This window comes from Fusarium keratoplasticum, chromosome 1, assembly GCF_025433545.1.
Source record: "Fusarium keratoplasticum isolate Fu6.1 chromosome 1, whole genome shotgun sequence".
NCBI classification, from domain to species: Eukaryota; Fungi; Ascomycota; class Sordariomycetes; order Hypocreales; family Nectriaceae; genus Fusarium; species Fusarium keratoplasticum.
Genome location: NC_070529.1, coordinates 6252752 through 6273690, shown reverse-complemented (window position 1 = coordinate 6273690; position 20939 = coordinate 6252752). Strand labels below are relative to the sequence as shown.

Sequence of the window (20939 nt, the reverse complement as noted above, 5' to 3'; positions counted from 1 at the left end):
AAGCAGATCTCGGAATAGAGTTTCGACGCGCAATTCTAGAATTTATGAACTTATGCCTGAATCCCGGGGGCCAACCAACACCAAGTCGTGTCGTGATCGGCTTCTTTCCCTATAACGTTAAAGGCCGATGTCGTTGGTCCGCACACGTTCCTCTCTCGGCACTCTGACTCGCCCCGGTGCATCCGAGTCAGCTTTAGCGGAGCACAGATTATCACAAGGACAAAGCTCTTGTGTAATGATAACCCCCTCAGATAGGGTTTTAGCGGGGGTGGGCACGTTCATCAACCCAGGGCGTGGAGAGGAGAGATTGGCCCGGCAAGATCGTCCAGCCTCTCCCCATAAGGTGAGGTAACAAAAAGGTAACAGAAAAGAAAGCCCAAGGAATTGCCGCAGTTCCTGCCAAGAGGTGGTTGGGGTAAGGATACGACTCCGCGGCCTCCCTTTATCAGTGGTTTGTTGATTCGTCCTAGTCTAGAAAAGGAAGCCCGGGGATCCCCAGTCCTTGGCGCAATCAGATATCGAGGGGTTCGAACTGGGGTTCAAGGCATCGCAATCGAGCATCTCGCTTACGCCGCAGAGGCACGCCATATCGACGACATTTTCCCCCTGAGATGGATGGACAGCGACAGTTGAGAACGGTGAATCCGTGCCGTAATCTCGCAGCACGCAATGCAAGGGCGGGGATTAGGAACACTGTAAGGATTCCACACTAGAAGCCCGGTCGAACCATTGACCGGGCTGCGGATCGGCGCTCTGCAGTACGCAACTAGGCATCCGGCCTTGCGCTTGCAGCACGCGGGCCAGAGTCAGTCTTGCTTCGGCCGCTAAAGCAGGAGTTCCGATTCGGTGTCCGCCCTGGAACCTTGGCCCGTTGGTTCTACCTTGTTGCTCTCGTTCCTTGACGATGTGATGCTATACCACCGGCCCGATGCACCTTGTTTGTTATCAAATCAAAAACCAAATAGGTGGGATGTCCGTCGTAGGATCGGACTTGGCTTCCGGTACGTCAGCGTTCCCGTCTATTTAAGATGAGGTCTGTTCCCCATTCCAATTGACCTCACTGTCGGTTCCTCTCCAGCTTCCACAAGGGTCATCCAAGCTTAATCACACCCGGAGACTTTTCAAGCCAAGAACCATGTCGTCCTTCACATCCTTGCTCTCCCTGGGCGCCCTGGCAGCTACTGCCCTGGGCTCGCCCGTGCCAGAGATCCCCCACCTGGCCCCCCGAGCTGTGAGCGACTTCCAGTGCTTCAACGCCAGCCTGCCCAACATCACCATCTTTGCTACCGGTGGTACCATTGCCGGTTCGGCTGGCTCGGCTGACCAGACCACTGGTTACCAAGCCGGAGCTCTGGGCATCAAGGTCCTGATCGACGCTGTTCCCGAGCTGTGCAACATCTCCAACGTTCGTGGCGTGCAAATCGCCAACGTTGACAGCTCCGACATCACCTCGACTATCCTCACCAACCTGACCCACCAGATTCAGGCTCAGCTGGATAGCCCTTATACGCAAGGTGTTGTCGTCACCCATGGAACCGACACTCTCGAGGAGTCCTCATTCTTCCTCGACCTGACGGTCCAAAGCGACAAGCCCGTCGTTGTCGTCGGCTCTATGCGCCCTGCCACGGCCATCAGCGCCGACGGCCCCATCAACCTGCTGTCCGCAGTCAAGCTCGCCGCCAGCGACAGCGCCAAGAAGCGAGGAACTCTCATCACCCTCAACGACAGAATTGCCTCTGCTCGGTACACCATCAAGACCAACGCCAACGCTCTCGACACTTTCAAGGCTGAGGAGCAGGGCTACCTGGGCGCCTTTGAGAACATCCAGCCTGTTTTCTGGTACCCTCCCGTGCGACCTCTGGGCCACCACTACTTCAACATCAGCTCCATCTCTGCCTCTGAGCCTCTTCCCAAGGTTGACGTGCTTTACGGCCAGCAGGAGGTTGACCCCGAGCTTTTCGAGGCCGCCGTTGAGGGTGGTGCTAAGGGTATTGTCGTTGCCGGCGTCGGTGCTGGAGGCTGGCCTACCAAGGCCAAGGAGGCTCTTGAGGAGGTTGTCAAGAAGACCAAGGTCCCCGTTGTTGTGAGCCGCCGAACCGCCTGGGGTTTCGTGTCTGGCCAGGACTACGGTATCAACGCCGGATACCTCAACCCTGCCAAGGCTCGCATTCAGCTCCAGCTGGCTCTGGCCAAGGAGCTTCCTGCCAAGGAGATCAAGGAGATCTTTGAGTATACCCATGTTCAGTAGATAATGTTCACGAGAACCTGATTATGTTCTGATGAGATATGCGATAGAATATCGATTTTAATATCAAACCAATCCCCAATTATCTGTTCAATTTGCGTGCTTAAGATGATAACAACCAGAGATATCTTCTGGTTAGCGTATCCAATGAGTGAATTGTTTTTGGGAACGATGAGGTGGACATGTTGACCTTAGATAATTGTCCACACATCCTTAACCAGCTAAATCCAATGAATGGGAGATGCAATTTTAATCTTTTCGACCTCACAATCATGAAACCTTCTTTCTCTTGCTCTCATCAGTACCATGAGCCCAATCCAGCCAAGGCAACCCTCCAAAATGAACATCAAACCGCTCATGATGACGATCATGTCGACGAGCAGCTCCTCCAAAAAAGTCGAACCCACTATGCACAGTCGCCGTCTCCAACAACTGCCAAGCAAGAAACACCCACATCGTAATGATATGCGTTCCTAGTACGACGGGCGGCAACGCAATAGGAAGAGTATTCGCCACAATGTGCTCGATGGGATGCGCATACTGTGACGCAAACGAGACCGGGGCCGTAAACTTGTGGTGCACCTTGTGGATACGACGATAAAGGTACGGGACGTGCAGGAGTCGGTGTGAATAATAGAATAGGACCTCACGGGCCACGATGCATAGTACCAGGTCTTTGAGGAATGACTCTGTAGTGGGGAGTGATGTCGTAATTTTAAACGGGGAGGGTTTGTTTTGCGAGGCTGCGGCGGCGGCTAGGCCTAGTTGGATGGTAGTGACGATGATCTGGTTTCGAAGAGATATGACGATGGCATCGCAGACTTCTGCCGTCGTCGGTTGTTTGGGAGCAGGTTGGATCTTGTGTTTGGCTGCAAAAGTTGGAGCTAGGTAGTCGAGAGAGAGGAAGATGGCGGATGGAATCCACCAAAAGACGACCTGGACAGCAAAAGAACCGACAAGTTCTATCATGAAAGGACTGTGTCGATCCACGATATCATGCCAGAGATGAGCCATGATGCCTCTCACTCAAGGTTGCCAGAGTTGAGTTGGAGTTAGTTCCAGGCACAAGCGGCCACAGAGATATATACGTAGTCAGTAATCCAAGAAGTCGACTAACTTGATTAAGGAGGAGATATCCCATCATGCATGCACCCCGCATTTTCATCGTAAATTCCAAGAGATCGAGAGACGTCTCCTGCATTGGCTTAACCGGTTCTAGTAACGCCTTGAGCAATCATTGCCTGTTCGACGCTCAGCCTCGGTTATACCCGGTAGAGGTTGCCACCAAGAGCAACTACACGTGAAAGGAATTGTTCTTCCCGAGGCTTTCACGAGGAGATGCTGAAGAGACAAAAGATGTTTTCGGGTCACATGTGAGTGGTAGGTAAATCAGATCATGAAGGAGAGAGTGTGTAGGATTGAGTCAATGAGTCTAATTCAAAGGAGAACATGTGAATAAACCAAGGTAAAATGTGTAGTATAAACATGATAGTATAAACATCAGAAGTTGAATGTAAACCGTAGCCATCATCCCATCCACGCCAGCACGCCTCAACTAGATAGTGCAGTAGTTGGCATGCTCATAATCGCTCAAGCACCATCTGTTCATTCCATCAGGAGTAACAAACGTAGCAGCAAAATCCGGCGTTCCAACAGGGTGACATCCCTTGCCTCCATCCTCAGTAACAGCCACAGCATTGGCATAAAAGTCCTGAGCATTTCCAACAGTCAGACAACCGTATCCAGGGCCTCCGTGCTCAGCGTCCTTGGAAGCGATAGTTAGAGCGCAAAAGTGGATGTTGCTGTCGTCGAGAGCGATTCGGCACCACACGCTGTTCTGGCCCTTTCCTCCATCCTGGCAATCTGTGCTGCAGATCTCCCTGTCACGGTCTGTGCCGAGGCTGGCAATGGCTGCAGAACAATAGGTCACCTGCGAGACCATGTCCTTGTTGACGCCATCAGACGTGAGGCACTGGATCTCGTTGACCTCGGAGGGAAGAGCGGGAGTGTCTGACTCTTGGTTGCCTTTGCCGCCACGACGGTCTTGCTTCCTCTCAGCCTGCTTGCCCTCGGTGCACTCCTGGTCATAGGTCTGGTAGCCGTCAAACTTGGCAGCCTTCTTCCATGCGTCGACTTCGTTGCCACCGCCGCAGTTGCAAGGCATGATGCGCTCACCCAACTGGACGTTGTAGCTGACATCGCCAGTGTCGCACACAGGGATGGTGAAAGTGCCCTCCCAGCTGGTTCCGCGGTCCCAAGGATTAGCCCAGCCGTCAGTGACTGCTTCTTGAGCTCGCTTGACAGAATTCTCGCCCTCGTAATCAAAGCGATGAGCTTGATAAGCAGCGATGGATGCTTCAAACACATCGTTGAGAGATAGTTGGTAACCCTGCTCGATCCAACCAGCAGCGAGCTTGTCCCAACCAGTCGGGTGGTCCATCTTTCCAGTATCAAAAGTGTTGAGGCCGGTAGTAGAACCAAGACCAACAGAAGCTTCGTGCCACCAGTACAGATAGTAGACGCCGGGGTCTCCCTCACGGCAGTACTTCATGTCTTGGGGACCCTGCTTATCCTGTTCGCACGAGCCGTCGACATCAGTGGTGTAGGTAATGAATATCTTTTGCTGGCGCCAGATGTAGTTGATGGCTCTGGCGTTGAACTGCTTCTGGAGATACTTGCGAAGAGTCGCCAGTTGGGAATCGGATGGCTCGCTGCTAAACTCCTGACCGGGACCTGGAAGGAAAGCTCCGCCAGAAGCATAGTTGCTATACTAGTCAGCCAGTTCAACAGTGTGATTGAATCAGACGTACAAGAATCGGTTGCCGCCCCAGTAATTACCGATAGCAAGGTTCTCCTGCATATCATTGAGGGCAGTTCGAGTCTGCTCAAACACATTGGTCATGAAAACACCAAGGTCCGCAAAGTCGGAAAACTTCTGATCAGCAGGATACTGCACAACCTCACGGTAACCCGTTCCAATGCCATTGAGCAAAGCACCGAAAGCAGACGAGGACTCCTTGGCAAAGTCGTTGGACTTGACCCAGTTGTTGAGCTTGAGGTATGAGCCGCCGATGGAGAAAGCAGTTCCCATGCCGACGAGGAGTTCCTTGTGTTGGTGTTAGCCTTGAAGTTGGTTGTATGGGGACGACGGGATAAATACACGGAGGAAGAATTCGAAGCTCTTCTCGATGGGAGGGAAAAAGTTGGAGACGAGGTAAGCCGACATGCCCTGAAGGTTCATCTGGGTCTCGTCTAGAACTTCCTGTAATTGAAGTCGGTTAGCCTTCGACTCTGTTGCTCCTTCTAAAAGGAGATTAGGGCAGCATACGATGAAGTCTCTGAAATAGGACTGAAAGCCTTGGATGGACTGGAGAACCATGTAGACGGGGCGCTGCTTATCATGGTCGCCACATTCTTCGCCCCAGTCGCCGGAGCACTTGATATCTATCAAGGATTAGACGCGTGTTAGCCCGTAGAGAGCGCATGGTCAACATACCTTCACAGAAGATATCACCGAAGCACTGGTCATTGGGCTTGGCACACTTGTAAAACTCTTTCTGCAGGTGCGAGTGTCAGTTCATCCTTACTTCGTGCTTCGATAACTAAACTTACGCCATCCAAGTACATTCTGCCGAAAAGATTGACCTTTGAAAATTAGCATGCTTATCCTGGGACATTGTGATCAGTCCTTACAAAGTTATTGGGCCAACCGTTGGGGATCACAGCCGAGGTATCGGGCCCGTTGCCACCAAGATACCTGAGCCACCATGCTTCAAACCAAGCATCAGTGCCAGCCTCGAACCAGTTGTTGATGTTGGTCGAGTCCCAGGTCTCAAAACCGCAACGTCTCTTGACGAGGTCAGAGATGGTCTTGCTCTCTTGAACCACAGAGACTGGGCTGGCGGATGAGAAGGAAGACAGGAGTAGGCCTGAAGCGGCCGTAAAGATTGAAAACCTCACCATGAGGGAAAGACTGAAGGGAAGAAGGAGTGGTAAAGGTTGAACAAGGAATGAAAGTATCAGACACGAAGCGCCTGCAGATCGAATCTCAAAACCACCTCGGGCGGTCAACCTATATATACCTCTAGCAACGCTTCATATCCATTAACATCATCGATGTTTAAATGTTAACAGAGGAGAGCCCGGAGGCATGCCAGTCGGCCGCCATGATGCCCAAAACGGCAGCTTCAATCGAGGTAACATGAGCCCTAAACTGTTTAAAGCGACCGAAATCACACCAACTCATGCAGTTGCAGACAATGCTGGTGAGCTCAACACGGAGGCTGATGCTGCAGCATGACAGTCAGTCGACGATGAAACACGGGCGTTGACATGTGGAACGAATCAGGGGTTAGAATCCAACCCACGAGGTCGAGGAACGCAGGGATTATTGAGATAGAGTAAGCATTCGAAGGATTCAACTGCCGGTCCTGAACGGTTTTATTCAACGCCAAGTAACGTCAGCCTTACGCCCGGGACAGCCCTCGACGCTGATCAGAGCATTCTAATTAGCTCTCCAACACGATACCGGTGGACCTGAGGCTTATTTTTACCTTGTATTTTAAACTCATCAGCGGTTGAGCGGCCGCCCAAGCTCATGGAGCCACTGAAACGAGTCAACTCGTCAAATAGCGGTACTTACTTTGGTCCGCATGCCGCCCCGATGAGCCGGTATGGGATTATGTGCATTGGTCAAGAGGACGACTTGTTTGATCAACCGTGTAATGCATGACCTCTTGTTCAACTATAACTGCAATCGGTGCCTGATGCTTTTCCTCTGCGCATCCAAGGTTCGTATTGTATGTACATCTCTATTTTCCTGGCGGCTCTGGGAGAACTTGGACGACCAGCTATCAAATAAAGACCAAATCGCCAACTCCATAGCCTGTAGTCTGTCCCAAAAACCTGCTCCTTTCAACCTTGACGAAACCAGTCCAGGTGTTTGGCTGAATTTCTTGGTCCCCGAGTACAGATCTAATCCGCAAATAGTCTCCGTTATCGAATCTCAGCATCCAGCTTTGAGGGTATGTTCGATTTGATGTAGACGACCACCACGAGTCTTCCCAGTGCTCCTCCAGTGTAAAAGGTAGAACCATGGTCGTCTCCTCGCCAAGTCGTACTGTGGCAAACCTCCACTCGTCCGAAGATTCGGGCCAATCGTACGCCCAGACGCTCACCCTTATGTTGGGATCGGGGAAGTGGACCTCGAAAAAGGTAAAGGCATCCGGGGGACCCTTTATGATCTGGTGGTCGTACCAGGTAAGCGACTTTGACGGGTCAAGGTCCAGAGCCTCCCCAGCGCCGAGTTCCAATGTTCCCGAGGTGCGAGCGGCGGGAATTGACCAGTGCGAGCAAGTGTTGTAGTTCGGTCCCCAGGCAATAACACCATTGCCCCCGTTCAACAGAACTTTGGACGTTCTGCCCTCGACAGTCAAGTTGAATGAGTATTGGGGTGCCGTGGCAGACAGCTGCATCTGAGAGATCTTGTCGGGAGCAGCGCCATCAAACGAAAAGTCTGGGAACTGAATACTCAAAGAGTCCGAGAGCACCGTCTTGGATGCGCTGTTGACTTCACAATGTTGCACATTCTTCAAATACTTGAGAGTCTTGAGGTCCAGGACCGAAGACTTGCAAAAGGTACTGAACTGGTGATGGATGAGGAGGAACTGCCGCCCGGTAGTGGTGGTGACAAAGGTGCTGCTCCAGTAAGATCCGCTGTTCTGGTCTTGAGATAGATTAATTTGGGATGGGATCCGGTTCTTTAAACGAGGTCAGTGTTTCTTGCTCTTATAAGACAGGGAAATAAAAAAAGGAAGAAGGAATAAGCAGGTCTAAACAAACCACCCACATCACCACTTACATTCTTCCAAGTGTCGTGGTTATCAGGTCGAAAACTGTAGCTGAGTGCGACCGCTGAGGCCCACCACATAAAAACGACAAGTTGAACTATTAATGAGGCCATCGTGGGCACGTTGGCGCTCGAGGGGCAGAAAGTATTGGATGTGAATGCGTGTAACGTGAGAAAGAGGCTTTGAAAACCGATACCGGATGGTTATTCTGTCCAAACCGTCGGGCCATGGGCCGTACTTATGTTATTTGGTGATCACCGTGACCATGACTGTAGCCCAGTTGTCCACGACAAATGTTGGTGGCTCTGTCGACGCGCGTTAAGTTAGTTATCGGATTCATCTCGAGTCCGTTGTTCCGGGAAATCATTCCAAAAAGACGGCATTATCCGCCGCCCTTGAAGTGAAAGCGGACCCGGCCAGATAATCAAACCCCGGCTTTCCAAAGATCCAATGCCGCCTTTCATCAGACTCCGGTTCATCTGGGCCAGGCCATTCTGTCAGATCGCAAGAGGCCAATGGTGGCACTGAGACGACCGATTACTAAGCGGGATTCAACTGGCCAAGCCATGCTCCAAGGAAGAAAATAGAGTGTAGGTAATTAATTAATAAATTCATGCCTAGATTTCCTGCACAAGAGCCGAACCTACTTGGCGGACTTCGGGCCCCCAAAAAAAAAGCCGGGACAGGTTGAAAAGGTTAACGGATGGGTTCTGCCGAGAGACGGCATGCAAGTCACCAGGCTGTGCTCTGAAGCTGATATCCCTGCGCCGGTGGTTGCCATTCGTATACCCAACGACTAACTTCTTGATGTCATCATGGCTGATAACCGTGATCTCTACTGGCCTGAAGTAATTCTTTAGCCAGGTCCAGTCATCGTCAGTGTAGAGCGTGGTCCGTTGCCCAGACTGCCTCTGCCCACCCCCCTTAGTCAAGCAACAAAGCCCACCGCCGTGATTTTAAGGTCACTGGCAGGATTTTTCGAGGGGGTCGTCGAACAGACAAATGAGATTGGCCCGCGAAATTGTCTGGCTTGAAATATTGGTTGCCACATTTATTCAGCCTTGCGCTGTGGCTTGTAGATTCTGTGCCATGGGGGTGGTAGTCATACGAGGATGGGCAGACAACACCAAAGCCAAGTTCAGCTAAAGCAGCCTCATGAGAAGATGGCCCTTCTCGAGTCATAATTCTTCGAATAGGAGATCTCACGCTACAGACAGTCAGATCATATTATAAGAATATCACCACACGCATTTCAGCTCTCGTCAAAATCCATACTCAGACCTCTTCTAGGACTCGATGTAATAAATTACTTGTCAACATGCTGCCCTACTCATCATTACCTGCTTCCATTCCCATTTCTTTACGCTTCCATTTGGGTGTAAAAAATGGCCCTCTTGGCACTACAGCCAGGAAACTGCAGCTCTTCGACTGCCGCGTTGTATGAGGTTCGACCATTTCCACATCCCGAGTACCAGATTACGCACCGGCTAACTATACACTTCCTGTCATAGAACATCGGGCGGTCATGTGAGCCATATATATCCGCACTTGAGACATGTCCTGTGGCCTCTGTCACGCCCGCTCAGAGACTGAAGGCTGCGAACCAGACAGCGACTTGTTCGCAGAAATTGTTGGTGCCACATCCTCTCTATTATCAATATTGACTACCACTATTTGATGGTTCGAAGATTATAAGGCAAAGTATAGTGGAAGTGTATTCTTTGCTAACCATATGGTCTAGAAGCGAATTAGATGCATACAATGTAGCACCAATATCGATTGACTCTCGCCCGGACTGCCAATTTCCTGAATTTCTGCCGGTCCGTCTTAACCCAAGTCTTTCCAGTCGTAGTGTACTGACGAGATGCTCTCCGCAGATACTTAACAAGACATGCTTTATCGGAGATTCCATGTGCCCCAACCGTACGGTTCCGAAAGACAGCCCAGTTACTATCACGACGTGCAAAACAGAAGCGTACGTACCCACGAACGACCGACTCCAATCCCGTCTTTTTCTCGTAGGAATCTCGCCGTTCTAATCTATTGCATAGAGCAATCCAGTACGTGCGTTGCACGATCCAGAAGGAACCAGACGAAGTAGAAGCATGCGTCGTCGACACCGCTGTCCGAGTTGATTGGCTCCCCAAGCTTCACACCTACACAGGAGCTCGCAAGTGCAGGAAACCGAGTACTTGGATCTGGACCCAGGTCGGAACCATTCTTCTACACATTGCAGGGGCGGCGCTATCGGTAATCGTCTCCAATCCCCCGCGTATGATCGTCAAAAAGCCACGAGACGGTCAGATGGAAAACCGTGGTGGAATGGAGATGCACGACATGAGGCTCCCTGATCAGCCTGGCATTCAGAACCCCTACGGGTACCCTCCACAAGTTCATCCACCCTACAATCCATACAATTACCAATTCCAACCTGGATACGGTCACGCAACTGACCCGAATCATGTCATGATGCAACAAAAGCAGCCCCAAGCATGTCAGCAAGTTGAAATGGTTGAAAAAAGACTTTGGGTTCTTGATGCTACTGCCGCCCTTCAGGTCATACTCAAAACTCTAGTCACTGCCTATCTGACGGTCCATCTTCTCGAAAAGTCTGGGTACCAAGGCGACATCGTCCTCGAACTTGTCTTCTTCGCCATTCGCCCTCGCACCGCCGTGATCGATGGACTCATGGGCTTGTCCTCTCGCTGGTCACGAGACGCCGTCGCGGCGTTGGGGTTCGACTTATGGCTCTCATTCCTCGGAGGCGGATACATCTACACGTTCTACTGGGGGCACATCACAGCGCCAACCAACCCCTTGGCTCCAGTTGGTCAGTTGAAGATATTATCTGTGGGCTCGATGATGATGCTTGCCCCATCTGTATTCTTCATCCTTGTTTCTATGGTGGCATCCTGGGTTGTTGTGCTGAGAGCATCTGGCTGCTGCGGGGGACGAAAGAACAAGAACCACATCCTATCGGGTGTTTTGTTCTGGATGTTTTGCTGTATCAGCATCACCTTCGTCTTAGCATTCCTCATGTTCATCGCCGCCCTCGAGATCATTGCCCGGTCAATCATGGCCATCCGCAAGACGAAGAGAGATTCCGAATCCAACACGTTGTTGCAGAAGTTGGTTTGGGAGCCTTTTTGGGGAAGATATATATCGACGACAAGCTCCAAATTCTGGGTTGTTTACTGGCTTATGCTGATCATGTCCATGGTTTCTCACGTCGGGAGTTGGATCTTTTTTGTCAGTTATTTAAAACTGGCAGGGGACTTGTTCTGTCCAACGCAATCTGCAGAAATTTTGTGTCTGTGGATATTATTCCCACTTGGGATTGATGCAGTTTTTCGCCTGTTTCGATGGTGGACGAGAGATACGTATGAGGTGGTATGAGATTGGCCGGCCCTGAGAAGGGATCAACTGTTTCGCAAGAGCTTTGTGGCATGATGAAAACAAATAATCATATTGAGCCAACACTTTCCGTTATCGGTTGTCGCTCAAGTTAGATAGTCTTTAATAGGCCGTGTCTCTCCCTCTCGTCCAACTCCCAACAATGGCTTCCCTTCAGGTGTCGAATCCATGAAACCGTAGCGCACCCGCTCATTCTTCATCGCAAGTGTGATTTCAGCCGCACTTATTGCCCCAGAGTTGGCCCCATTTGATATGTCAATGAACTTTGAGTCTCGAACAACTGTGGAAGCATAGCCAAGAATCTCCGGTCCATCAGCCATGTGTGTAAACACCACACCCGAGACACCAGATAGAAGCAGCACAATACATGACACAAAAAATAGCGCCATCCATCCCATCACAACATCATATTTCATGACAAGTGAACTGCTGACCTCGACCGGGGTAGAGACGTTGTGCTCGTAGTAGCCGTCATCTGTGGTGTCGCTTGCTGATTTTTTGAGGAACTGCTGACTCAAAAGAAAGTATGTGTTGATTATCTGGGAGAATCTGCGGCTGAAAACTTGGCCTTTCATGTTTGCAAAGGTTTCTGTGTGATTCGTCCCGAGTAAATCGTTTAGTTTCGGATTGAGCAGATACCGGAGCGACAGATCAGGAAACGAGCCGCCGCCCTGTAGAATGTTGCTCACTAGAGGCATATCCTGAGAAATCCAACCAAAGACGTCGGGGAATGAAAAGTGCAGGATTTCAGGGTTTGCGTGGGTGCGTCGTGAAGGGCGCTGCGCGACGACGGAGCATTCATATCTCGCTGAACTGCTCCGGCGCGAACACTCAACACGGGACTCGACGTACTCCTGATGTGCCTGGCAAAGGGCATGGACGCCAAGTCTGCGTGCGTAAGCATTCAATGAGAACTTCGCTTGGAAAAGTATCTTGGTCGGCTTGACCTCAATTCCCTTCTGTTGTTCAAAGATGGCTGGCGTGAAACCGAGATCCCAGAGCTCTTTCCTATCCGTGATGTTGTTGAGCCAGTAGACATCAACAAATCGGTCAATGGCCATTCTCCAGGTTATCGGCCTCAAATCGTCCTCACCCCTGTCCATTGGGTAGCCATGCCATGTGCCATTCTTCCCCGTTGTTCTCTGTGGTGCGACCGCGCTTTTGATCGTCCAAGAATGGTTTGTTAGACCAAGCTCTTCCTCATAATAGCTATCTTTCTGAGTTATTGAACAGTTGAGGTCAAGGTAGCTTGACTCAATAGATAAAGTTGTGTTGCCGGTCGGCACGTTTGTGAGTGCAATGCCAGCGAGTGAGGAGAATGAGTCAAGGTCTGAATTCGAATCCACCTCGATCCAGCCCTCAATATCAGTCCCAGTGTCGGAATCACGGGAGAGAAAAGGGATCTTGACGTTCCTCCAGAGATCCATAGGATCTGTCTTGGAGTCTTCTGGTGCTAATATCAGAGCATTGTACCAGCTGGCCAGAAGAGAAGATTCAAAGGGCGACATCGTGTCCGCCCCAGATGCCTAAAATCCTAAGTTTCTTACTACACGAGTTTAACCGTTGGTATCAAAGTAGACGATTGTCGAGGATTCCATCTTGGGATTGAGGCGTGACCCAAGCATGCGGAGGAGTGACTACTCACCCAGGGGGGAGAAAGACCAGATGAGGAGCAGGCAAATGCCGAGGGGGTTAAATATTCGCAAGCTGAATTGAGTGATTATTGTAGCGCCGACGGTTCGACTCCCCATTAGCTGTTCCAGTGTGCCCATGGTCGAACTTCTCTCAAGCCTCCACCGCGCGAGCTCGTAAGCAAGGCGACCAACCATGGAGGCAAAAAGGATGGGAAATATAGTTGCTAGCTATTGAGTATTGGTCAAATACAGTCGCGTATGAGGAGTTGGGGAATACCAACGACGGTTGTAGCATTTCGCCATCTTGCGAAAATTAACGCATCTGCATCAGACTCATCAAGAAGCAGAACAGCAATACCGAATCCCAACAATGCAAGGGGAGCAGCAACTGTCGCAAAGTCGGTCAAAATAGTCATAAAATCGAGGCCTTGCTTGATAAAACGCGGGCGATTCTCCTGGAGGCTGGTGTTGACATTGGGCTGCTTCTGAGTTGCCTCGTTGACAACCCGCCTCGGTCATGACTTGGAACCCCCTCTATCGTTTGCTCGCCGTGCTCGGACTGGACTGGTGACACATACTGAGGAACTGTCCTATAATGGACTGATGAGGTGGAAAGTGGAGATGGAGGAGATGGTATCATCTTGGACAAGTAGAGGTTTGACCCAAGTCGCAATGGAAATAATACGGAGCAGCAGGCAAGGTTAATGAGGGGAATATCGGTTATATACCAGCCGATCCAAGCTTCGTTTTTAGCCCCCAACGATGCTGGTCACATTCTCTATTGCTGTGCCTTGCGACATTCTTGAAATGATATGATCCATGTACCATTGGTGGAGTCATAGGGTTATATATAGATTACTATCCATATTTGGTAAACACTGCGAAGGGCTTCTTGTAGACTTTAAGAGAAACTACCGTCCCACATCTTCCAACTCAGCAAATCTCAAAAACTCTCCATCTACTGAGAAGCCCGCGGCCGACCACGTAGGCCGCAAAAGAGATGACATAGGCCAGCCCGGCAAAGATAATGAGACCCCGGTAAGACCCATCTTCAGCTCCCAGGATAGCCCCTGCGATGGGAATACCAATAAGAGTACCAAAACTGCAAAGGGTATATGCCGTGCCATTGCGTTTCCCGTAATCTTCAGTCTTGCAGACTTGGCCTATACAAACCGGTGCAAACGCCACTGAGGCACCCGACCAGAATCCGTAAAGAATAGTAAACGACATGGTCATAGCATGACTTCCATGCGCTGGCAGCCATAGACAAAATACCAGAGCCATGCAGGCAAAGGCTATAACCGTCATGGTGTTGACGACGCCGAATCGATCCGCGACGTAGCCAGGCAGGAATCGACCCGGTACTGCACCGACATTTAGAAGAGTGTTGAGCATGTAGGCGTCTTGGAAACCCCAGTTCGAATGAATGGCGTAGGAGCATATGTATGAGATGGGAATGAAGATGGCAAACTCAACAAGGACCAGACCGAGTGTCATGGTGGCATAGTTGATGTCTTTGAGAGCCTTGAAGTCGACAATCGAGCCGGCTTTCTTATTCGGTGGCAGCCTCTTGCGTAGCAGAACACAGGCAACCAACCCATGGACAGCGCAGATAAGAGCAATGACTCTAATAGACCAGCCGAATCCGATGCGAGGCGCGAGGTAGAGGATAACAAGAGGCATCCAGACACCGCCCACTCCCCCAGAAGTGCAAGCAAGGCCAGTGGCGAGACCTCGCCTTTTCATGAACCAATGCCCAATGACTGATAGAGCGGGGTTGTAGAGGAACGAGGCTGAGATGCCCCCTAAGACACTGAAGGAGAGAAAGAACTGGTAGAAGTCTTGAGCAAGACCACGTTAGTCTATATAGAGTCACAAACGAAGTTCAACTTACCCTGAGCAAAACTCATAAAGATCAACGAAAGAATGATTCCTATTGTGCCAGGAACAATCAACAATCGGATGTCATGCGAGTCAAAAATGGGTCCTGTTCCTATACTCAATAATTACGTCTCACAATTCCATCTCGAAGCAATGCTTACCGATTTGGGCACCACAAAAGAACAAAAAGAATGCGTAGCCACTGAAAATCCAACCCGTGGTGGATTCGGGCATCCCACGAAGATAGTGCTCACTCAACCAAGCTTGAAGCATAGCCAGAGAGTTCAGGAGGCCCATGGATGGAATCATGGCGCACCAAGAGCCAAACACAATGAGCCATGCTTCTTTTCCACCGTCTGGATACTCGTCTTCTGCCTCGAGTGCAGGCTGGGGATCAGGGCACGTCTGGCAGCGAACATCTGACTGCGCATCTTGGACTCGCATGATTCTCGAGTTTCCTGGGGTTTGATGTTTTGGTTGAACTCGAGATGGGGTTCTCTAGGGGAAGGGATCGAGACAGACAGCCTTTTTATCCAAGGCGAATCTCGGTCACAACATAATCTCTAGTGCTTAAGAGATCTGGTCTATTCTGCTATTTCCGGGTGCCCAGCCAACGCTTTCCCTCTTCTTCCAGTCATGTTAGAGTGACATAACGTGAAGATGCTGTCACCTCCAAGCTGAAGCCAACCAAACAGCAGCATCCCCACTTGACGGCATCTAAGGCGCAAGAGACATATTCTGGTGGATCCAAAGATAGAATTCAAGTGGATGTCGACTTGAGCTTAACTTGTTCTGGTTTCATGATTCCAAAGAGCTGCGGGCCTTTCTCCGTACACTATTATCGAGTTACGTAGGCAGCCGGCTCTTGAGCTGGGCAAGGCAGCTCAGGAGGCTCTTTTACCTGGAGAAGGCCGGTGAATAGTCATTTTGTCGCATTAACTGAGCCAGGCGACCACATGATCATTGAAATAAAAGAATATTGCTTATGGGTTTCTCCTTGCAGTATCTGATCTCACCTTTCTCTATCTGTCATCACAAAAACAGCAAAAATGGAGCCACAGCCTCATAGCCGTTAACTCGAGGACTGCGATTCTAGAGCCTGTGAATTCGGCTGCAAGCAAGTAATTTCAATAGTCTTGAGTCATGAATGGTAGGAAAAATTAAACTAATTGCTAACACCCTGTTTGCGCCTCATCTACCTCAGCTCAACACGCTCGACCGTGGCAAGGTTGGAACCAAGCAGCTCAGCAACCTCGCCTTCCATGAGCCCCAGCAAATAACAACATCCTAATAACAAGTAGTGATTGCCCTCAGGTCGTAAAACAACTGGCAAACTACATCCAGTCAAAATGCACAAGACATCTTCCACCTGTGTGCCAGATGGACACATCCCAATGTACCCATCACCCGTGGTCACCAACCTGCAACCCTCAGCCTCACCCGCCGCGGTAGCCCATTTCCTCATCAATTCGTCAGAATTAGGCCCGCCGGTGGGAACCGTGCCGCCGTCTTGCAGAATTTGTACTAGGAGTCTCTCGTTTAGCTGCTCTCTAAGGAACAAGAACCATTGGAGGTCTTGGAGGTCGAATTCGGGCTTTTCGCTTCTGAATAGTATGCAGCAGATAACTTTTAGTAGGGACTTCCCATCTCTGTACTTTGGTCCAAAAGAGTCGAGGAAGTGCTCTAGGCACGAACCCATGTCATTTGCGAATAGCTCTGCCGAGATAGGCTTGTCATAGACCGATTTCACTGTCTGTGCCTTGACGACCGACACCCAAAGACTATCACCAACAACGCAAGCGTCAGGACAGTTCCAAAATTCGATAGCCTCGCCATAGACTCGGTTCACGTCCCCAGGCGGACGCTGCCTCACTTTGCCGCTCAGGTCTGCGCCAAATGCCGGTACCCAGGTGGGCACGTTCTGCTCGGGTCGGATGCCGGCAGCGCGAACCCCAAGATACGATAGGGACTTTAAGGAACGCTTGCCACCCGGATCTTGTTCCCTCTCTAAATTTTGCACTACCTCGAGATATTTCTGTGTAAACTCGATATAGACTTGTCCTACAGACTTGGTGTAGTCAGGGACGATGTCAAGACCGTTCAAGCCCAACAAACCATAAACATAGTCGACTGGCCGAGTTGCTTTGAGATTACCGTTGAAGGAAGCCTGAAATACAACGCTCTGATGATGCGATGTACTGTGTGCTTGCAGTCGCATGTGGAAAGCTTGGAAAATCGCCCCCAGGCCCATTACAAGGCCGCGCATCCGGAATTTGACCAACGGCCGCATATCCTCATCCAGTTGGTACACGGCGTCTAGCATCTGGTACAAGAAGAAGATTGCGACCTGAAGTTTGCCCGAGGATATGGCGTTTGAAGGACCCATGAAATGAAGTCGTCTTGCGAGGATCATCTCTTGCTGGATCCATACCCGAGACCAGAATGGAAGACGTGTGAGGTCATAGACAGCGCTCCAGGGGTTTTCAGGTGGAAATTCAATGCCATCGCCCTCCCGAAATGCGTCCAAATGCTGACTGATCCAAGACAAAAGGACGTTACGGTTGAAAAGTGATGTGAAAGCCACCATGTTCTTTTCCCAGCCAGGACCGTCGAGGATTGGGAGCGGACCGTAATCAGATTCGTGCTTGGATTTGATGACCTGGAAGGCGTCTTGGAAAATGTCAATGGGCCCTGCAGTGTCTTTTTCTTGTGAAGACAACCAAGCAAAAACAGCATCCGCCGAGGTGTACAATTCCCTCATCAGCTGAACCTGGGCTGATCGTTCCGATAGATCAGCTTGGTTGATGCACACGGCATCAGCCCATAGACGAAAGTTGGAAGGGTCCGAGTTTCTGCTCCCATCTTGTTGCATGGCAAGCCAGTGCTTCTCGACGTGCTTCAGAGCGGTCGCTAGGTTGACTGTGACTTGAATAGGAATGCCATCGACAATTATCTCTTCGGTGATTGACTCGTCGCCCCAGACATAGGAGAGGCAGACAAATTCGGGTTTTGTGTCTAGAGACACGTGATGAAGCTTGCAAACAACCTTGTCCGTCGGTGACCGAGAGAGGATCTCAAGGAGGCGGATCTCCCTGTGTAGGTTATTGAAAGGATGATATATGGATTGTCGTGTCGGCGTCGCGACTCTTGCGGACCGTGAGAAGAGTTTGAAAGGCCCAGCTTTCATCATGGAGCGGATGGACCCTTGGCGACTGCTACCTGGCGATCTTGGTTTCATGACGTTCTTTGCGAGTTGAAGCGGAAAGTGATGAGCAATTAAGAAGTCTGGTTCTACAGGAATAGAAATACCGAGAGCAAAGAGGGGAACAGTCTTTCTTTTTCTCCCCCTTGCTAGTCTGTGGCGTCTCAGCCGCAGCTGTGTTTAAACATGTGCCTATCAAGTTGCTAGGTTAGCCGCTCATCAGCGCCACATCTGATCGTCGTCAACTCGTGCGTGAAGAATATGGACAAATTGTGCTCAACCACATCCTTACCGATCCCATACAGAACAATGCCTTGATATTCACCTTGGCTTTCACCAATTCCAAGACGAATGGGTAGCTTCAGTCGGCTCGTGAGAAAGATCTTCAGGCCATGGTGTAAAGATCAAACTACTGGTAATGGTGAAGAGCCCAAAGACCTGCGTGTGTACATCTTATCTATCATGGAATATTACTGTAAACCTAATCCTTGTCTTGCGGATATGTCAAACCTCCTTCACGTCTAATACCGTCCATCAGCCTCATCATTCGAAGTGTCTCGTCCAACGGAATAATAGCATTCTCAGTCCGACTGTTTGCAATATCCGCTGCCACAGCGTCGGCCTCCCAGAAGAAGCCAAAAGTTCCGTCCGGCTTCTCCACGTTGAATGTACGCTCACGTCTCTCATCAGCCTCCCCAAAGCCGGGTCGTGATCCTTCAAAAACGCGGAAGCCACTGGGCACACTTACTCCAGGGCCGAAGAGGATAATAGTTCCGTCGGTGCCTTCGATTCGCGCAAACTCCTCTGCTCCTCGGTATCGAAAGGTGGATGAACAAATTGCCGTCTTTTTTGCGCCTCCGGTGGTGGAAGCGTAGTCAAGTATGACGACATTAGCCTCATCTATCTCGTTGACAATGTCCAAAGAAGAGGTGACCTTGATCGGCTCTGGGTGTTCATTTCCGACCTTCCATTCGCCCAGAATGATGGATGCATACGTCAAAGTGTATACACCAATGTCGAGTAAAGCACCGGCGCCAAGCGCAGGATCCTTGAGTCGAGAGTTGGCGGGCAGTGTATCCAGGGACATCTTGTTGCCAAAATCGATGAGGAAGCGCTCCACTTCTCCTATCGACTTTTTCACCAGGATCTCCTCTCTCAAAGCAGCGAACAATGGGAAGAACCTAGTCCACACAGCTAACCAAATGTGAGCATCACTGACTCGTGCCGGACCCTGGAATCTAGCTTACCTTCCATCGCATAGACACCCTTGCGCCTCGCTGCATCCACCACCTCCTGGGCTTCCTTCTCGTTGATGGTGAAAGGCTTCTCACACAGCACATGCTTTCCCGCCGCAATGGCGTCCAGACAATTCTTCTTGTGAACAGAGTGTGGCGTCCCAACATAGACGACGTCGACGTTAGGATCATTGTATACGCCTTGGTAGTCGGCATACACTTGCGGTCGATGCTGATCAGGCGTCTTTTCCCATACCTTGTCGACGAATGCGTTCCCTTTATCAATGGAGGAGGAACCCAGAGCAACAATCGTATGCTTCGCCGGGGCATCCGACCTAGGCGCTAATATGTCCTGGGTAAACATTGTAGAGATCCATCCCGTGCCTGATACCGTCAGTCATGGCCCAGATCCGCATGTTTATGCCTCGCGCCTGTATCATACCAAGAATCCCCCATCGTACATGGGGCGATGTCTTTTCGTTGCTACTCATGATTGCGACGTCCTAGGTCTCTATCACAGCGATCCTGATAAACTAATGATTGGAAGTCAAATGTGATGAGAATCTACGAGACTGAATTGAGAGTATGATGGTCTTTATTCGAATTCAAGAGCCGCCTCCGATCCGTGAGAGCCGTAACTCCATTTGTCATTCTCCTAACCTATTCGGTCCTGGGGGAGTGACTTGCACGTCGCTATAATGACCTGATCAGGAACAGACTGAATGATGCTGTATACGGAAACCCCGATACTCCGCGAAAGTTACATCATTGGCCAGTGCTAGAAACAAGGTGGGAAATCCGTTTTCGCTTTCTTTAGGAGTATTAGTGCGACCCACTCCGGGATTTGATACCCGAGCACGAGTGTAAAGCCGGCCAGCGTAGCAAAGACGAAATTCCCCTACTGTAGTAAGAATAAGCGACGGGGCCAGGAATTAGATCCCGAGACAACTAGAGATGGAGCCCACGCCAAAGTAAAGCCGACAATTTTCCGGTATGCAGGGCGGCTAACTCCCCCCTGCAACTAGAAGTGTGACACGAGACAGATCTAGAGACAGAAGACGAATGATATCCGGTGCAGACTGCAGTGTGCCACCGCATGACCGGCATTTGATGGAGCAGGACAAGTACTTTGAGGACATGATTGGTTTGGGAGGAGGTGAAAACAGGCCGTCCAACTCTTGACCCCCCACGCATATACTACGTAGTAACAGCTCGACATCCGAAACTCCGCGAACAGGTATCATGACTCGCGACAAGCCGGCCCATCCTCGGGTAGTTATCTTGGATAGGAAATGATAGTTTCCCCCAGGTTTCGTAGCTTTTTCTGGGGTAGCGTGATGCAACAACCTTGTACGCTGCTACCATGATGGGCAGACTCGCACGAGACCATGTATCTACAACCTTTGTCCATAAGCGTTTGCAGCATTGCTTGTCGTATAGGCTACCCCGGATTTTGGGCCAGCTTCCCCGCGTTCTGAG

At 50.5% G+C, this 20939-nt stretch overlaps 7 protein-coding genes and 1 pseudogene across 8 annotated transcripts, besides 1 other annotated feature; 1 reads left to right on the top strand and 7 right to left on the bottom strand.

Moving 5' to 3' along the window:
- Positions 1-1135: 1135 nt before the first annotated feature.
- On the top strand, positions 1136-2248 carry NCS57_00185600 (Asparaginase; the record flags this gene model as incomplete). The annotated part of the gene is made up of 1 exon (XM_053051904.1): positions 1136-2248. The coding sequence occupies one exon, from the start codon at positions 1136-1138 to the stop codon at positions 2246-2248; it is 1113 nt and encodes a 370-aa protein (XP_052920419.1).
- A 267-nt stretch (positions 2249-2515) lies between these two features.
- NCS57_00185500 (Fatty acid hydroxylase domain-containing protein) lies at positions 2516-3259 on the bottom strand (the record flags this gene model as incomplete). Its single annotated transcript, XM_053051903.1, has 1 exon — positions 2516-3259. One exon carries the CDS (start codon positions 3257-3259, stop codon positions 2516-2518), a length of 744 nt encoding a protein of 247 aa, XP_052920418.1.
- A 541-nt stretch (positions 3260-3800) lies between these two features.
- Positions 3801-6208, bottom strand: NCS57_00185400 (Fatty acid hydroxylase domain-containing protein; the record flags this gene model as incomplete). Its single annotated transcript, XM_053051902.1, has 7 exons — positions 3801-5010; positions 5056-5351; positions 5406-5507; positions 5574-5689; positions 5742-5802; positions 5858-5890; positions 5939-6208. 7 exons carry the CDS (start codon positions 6206-6208, stop codon positions 3801-3803), a joined length of 2088 nt encoding a protein of 695 aa, XP_052920417.1.
- An 890-nt stretch (positions 6209-7098) lies between these two features.
- Positions 7099-8207, bottom strand: NCS57_00185300 (CrtC domain-containing protein; the record flags this gene model as incomplete). The annotated part of the gene is made up of 2 exons (XM_053051901.1): positions 7099-8004; positions 8106-8207. The coding sequence occupies 2 exons, from the start codon at positions 8205-8207 to the stop codon at positions 7099-7101; spliced, it is 1008 nt and encodes a 335-aa protein (XP_052920416.1).
- A 3387-nt stretch (positions 8208-11594) lies between these two features.
- NCS57_00185200 (uncharacterized protein) lies at positions 11595-13016 on the bottom strand (the record flags this gene model as incomplete). The annotated part of the gene is made up of 1 exon (XM_053051900.1): positions 11595-13016. One exon carries the CDS (start codon positions 13014-13016, stop codon positions 11595-11597), a length of 1422 nt encoding a protein of 473 aa, XP_052920415.1.
- A 1059-nt stretch (positions 13017-14075) lies between these two features.
- On the bottom strand, positions 14076-15521 carry NCS57_00185100 (annotated as a pseudogene). The gene is made up of 3 exons: positions 15185-15521; positions 15037-15129; positions 14076-14983 (listed from the first exon to the last, which is right to left on the bottom strand).
- Positions 14076-15521: a sequence feature.
- Positions 15522-16652: 1131 nt separating this feature from the next.
- NCS57_00185000 (HET domain-containing protein) lies at positions 16653-18210 on the bottom strand (the record flags this gene model as incomplete). The annotated part of the gene is made up of 3 exons (XM_053051899.1): positions 16653-16672; positions 16719-18115; positions 18179-18210. 3 exons carry the CDS (start codon positions 18208-18210, stop codon positions 16653-16655), a joined length of 1449 nt encoding a protein of 482 aa, XP_052920414.1.
- Positions 18211-18706: 496 nt separating this feature from the next.
- NCS57_00184900 (putative dimeric dihydrodiol dehydrogenase protein) lies at positions 18707-19951 on the bottom strand (the record flags this gene model as incomplete). Its single annotated transcript, XM_053051898.1, has 3 exons — positions 18707-19419; positions 19473-19844; positions 19903-19951. The coding sequence occupies 3 exons, from the start codon at positions 19949-19951 to the stop codon at positions 18707-18709; spliced, it is 1134 nt and encodes a 377-aa protein (XP_052920413.1).
- Between the last annotated feature and the right edge of the window lie 988 nt (positions 19952-20939).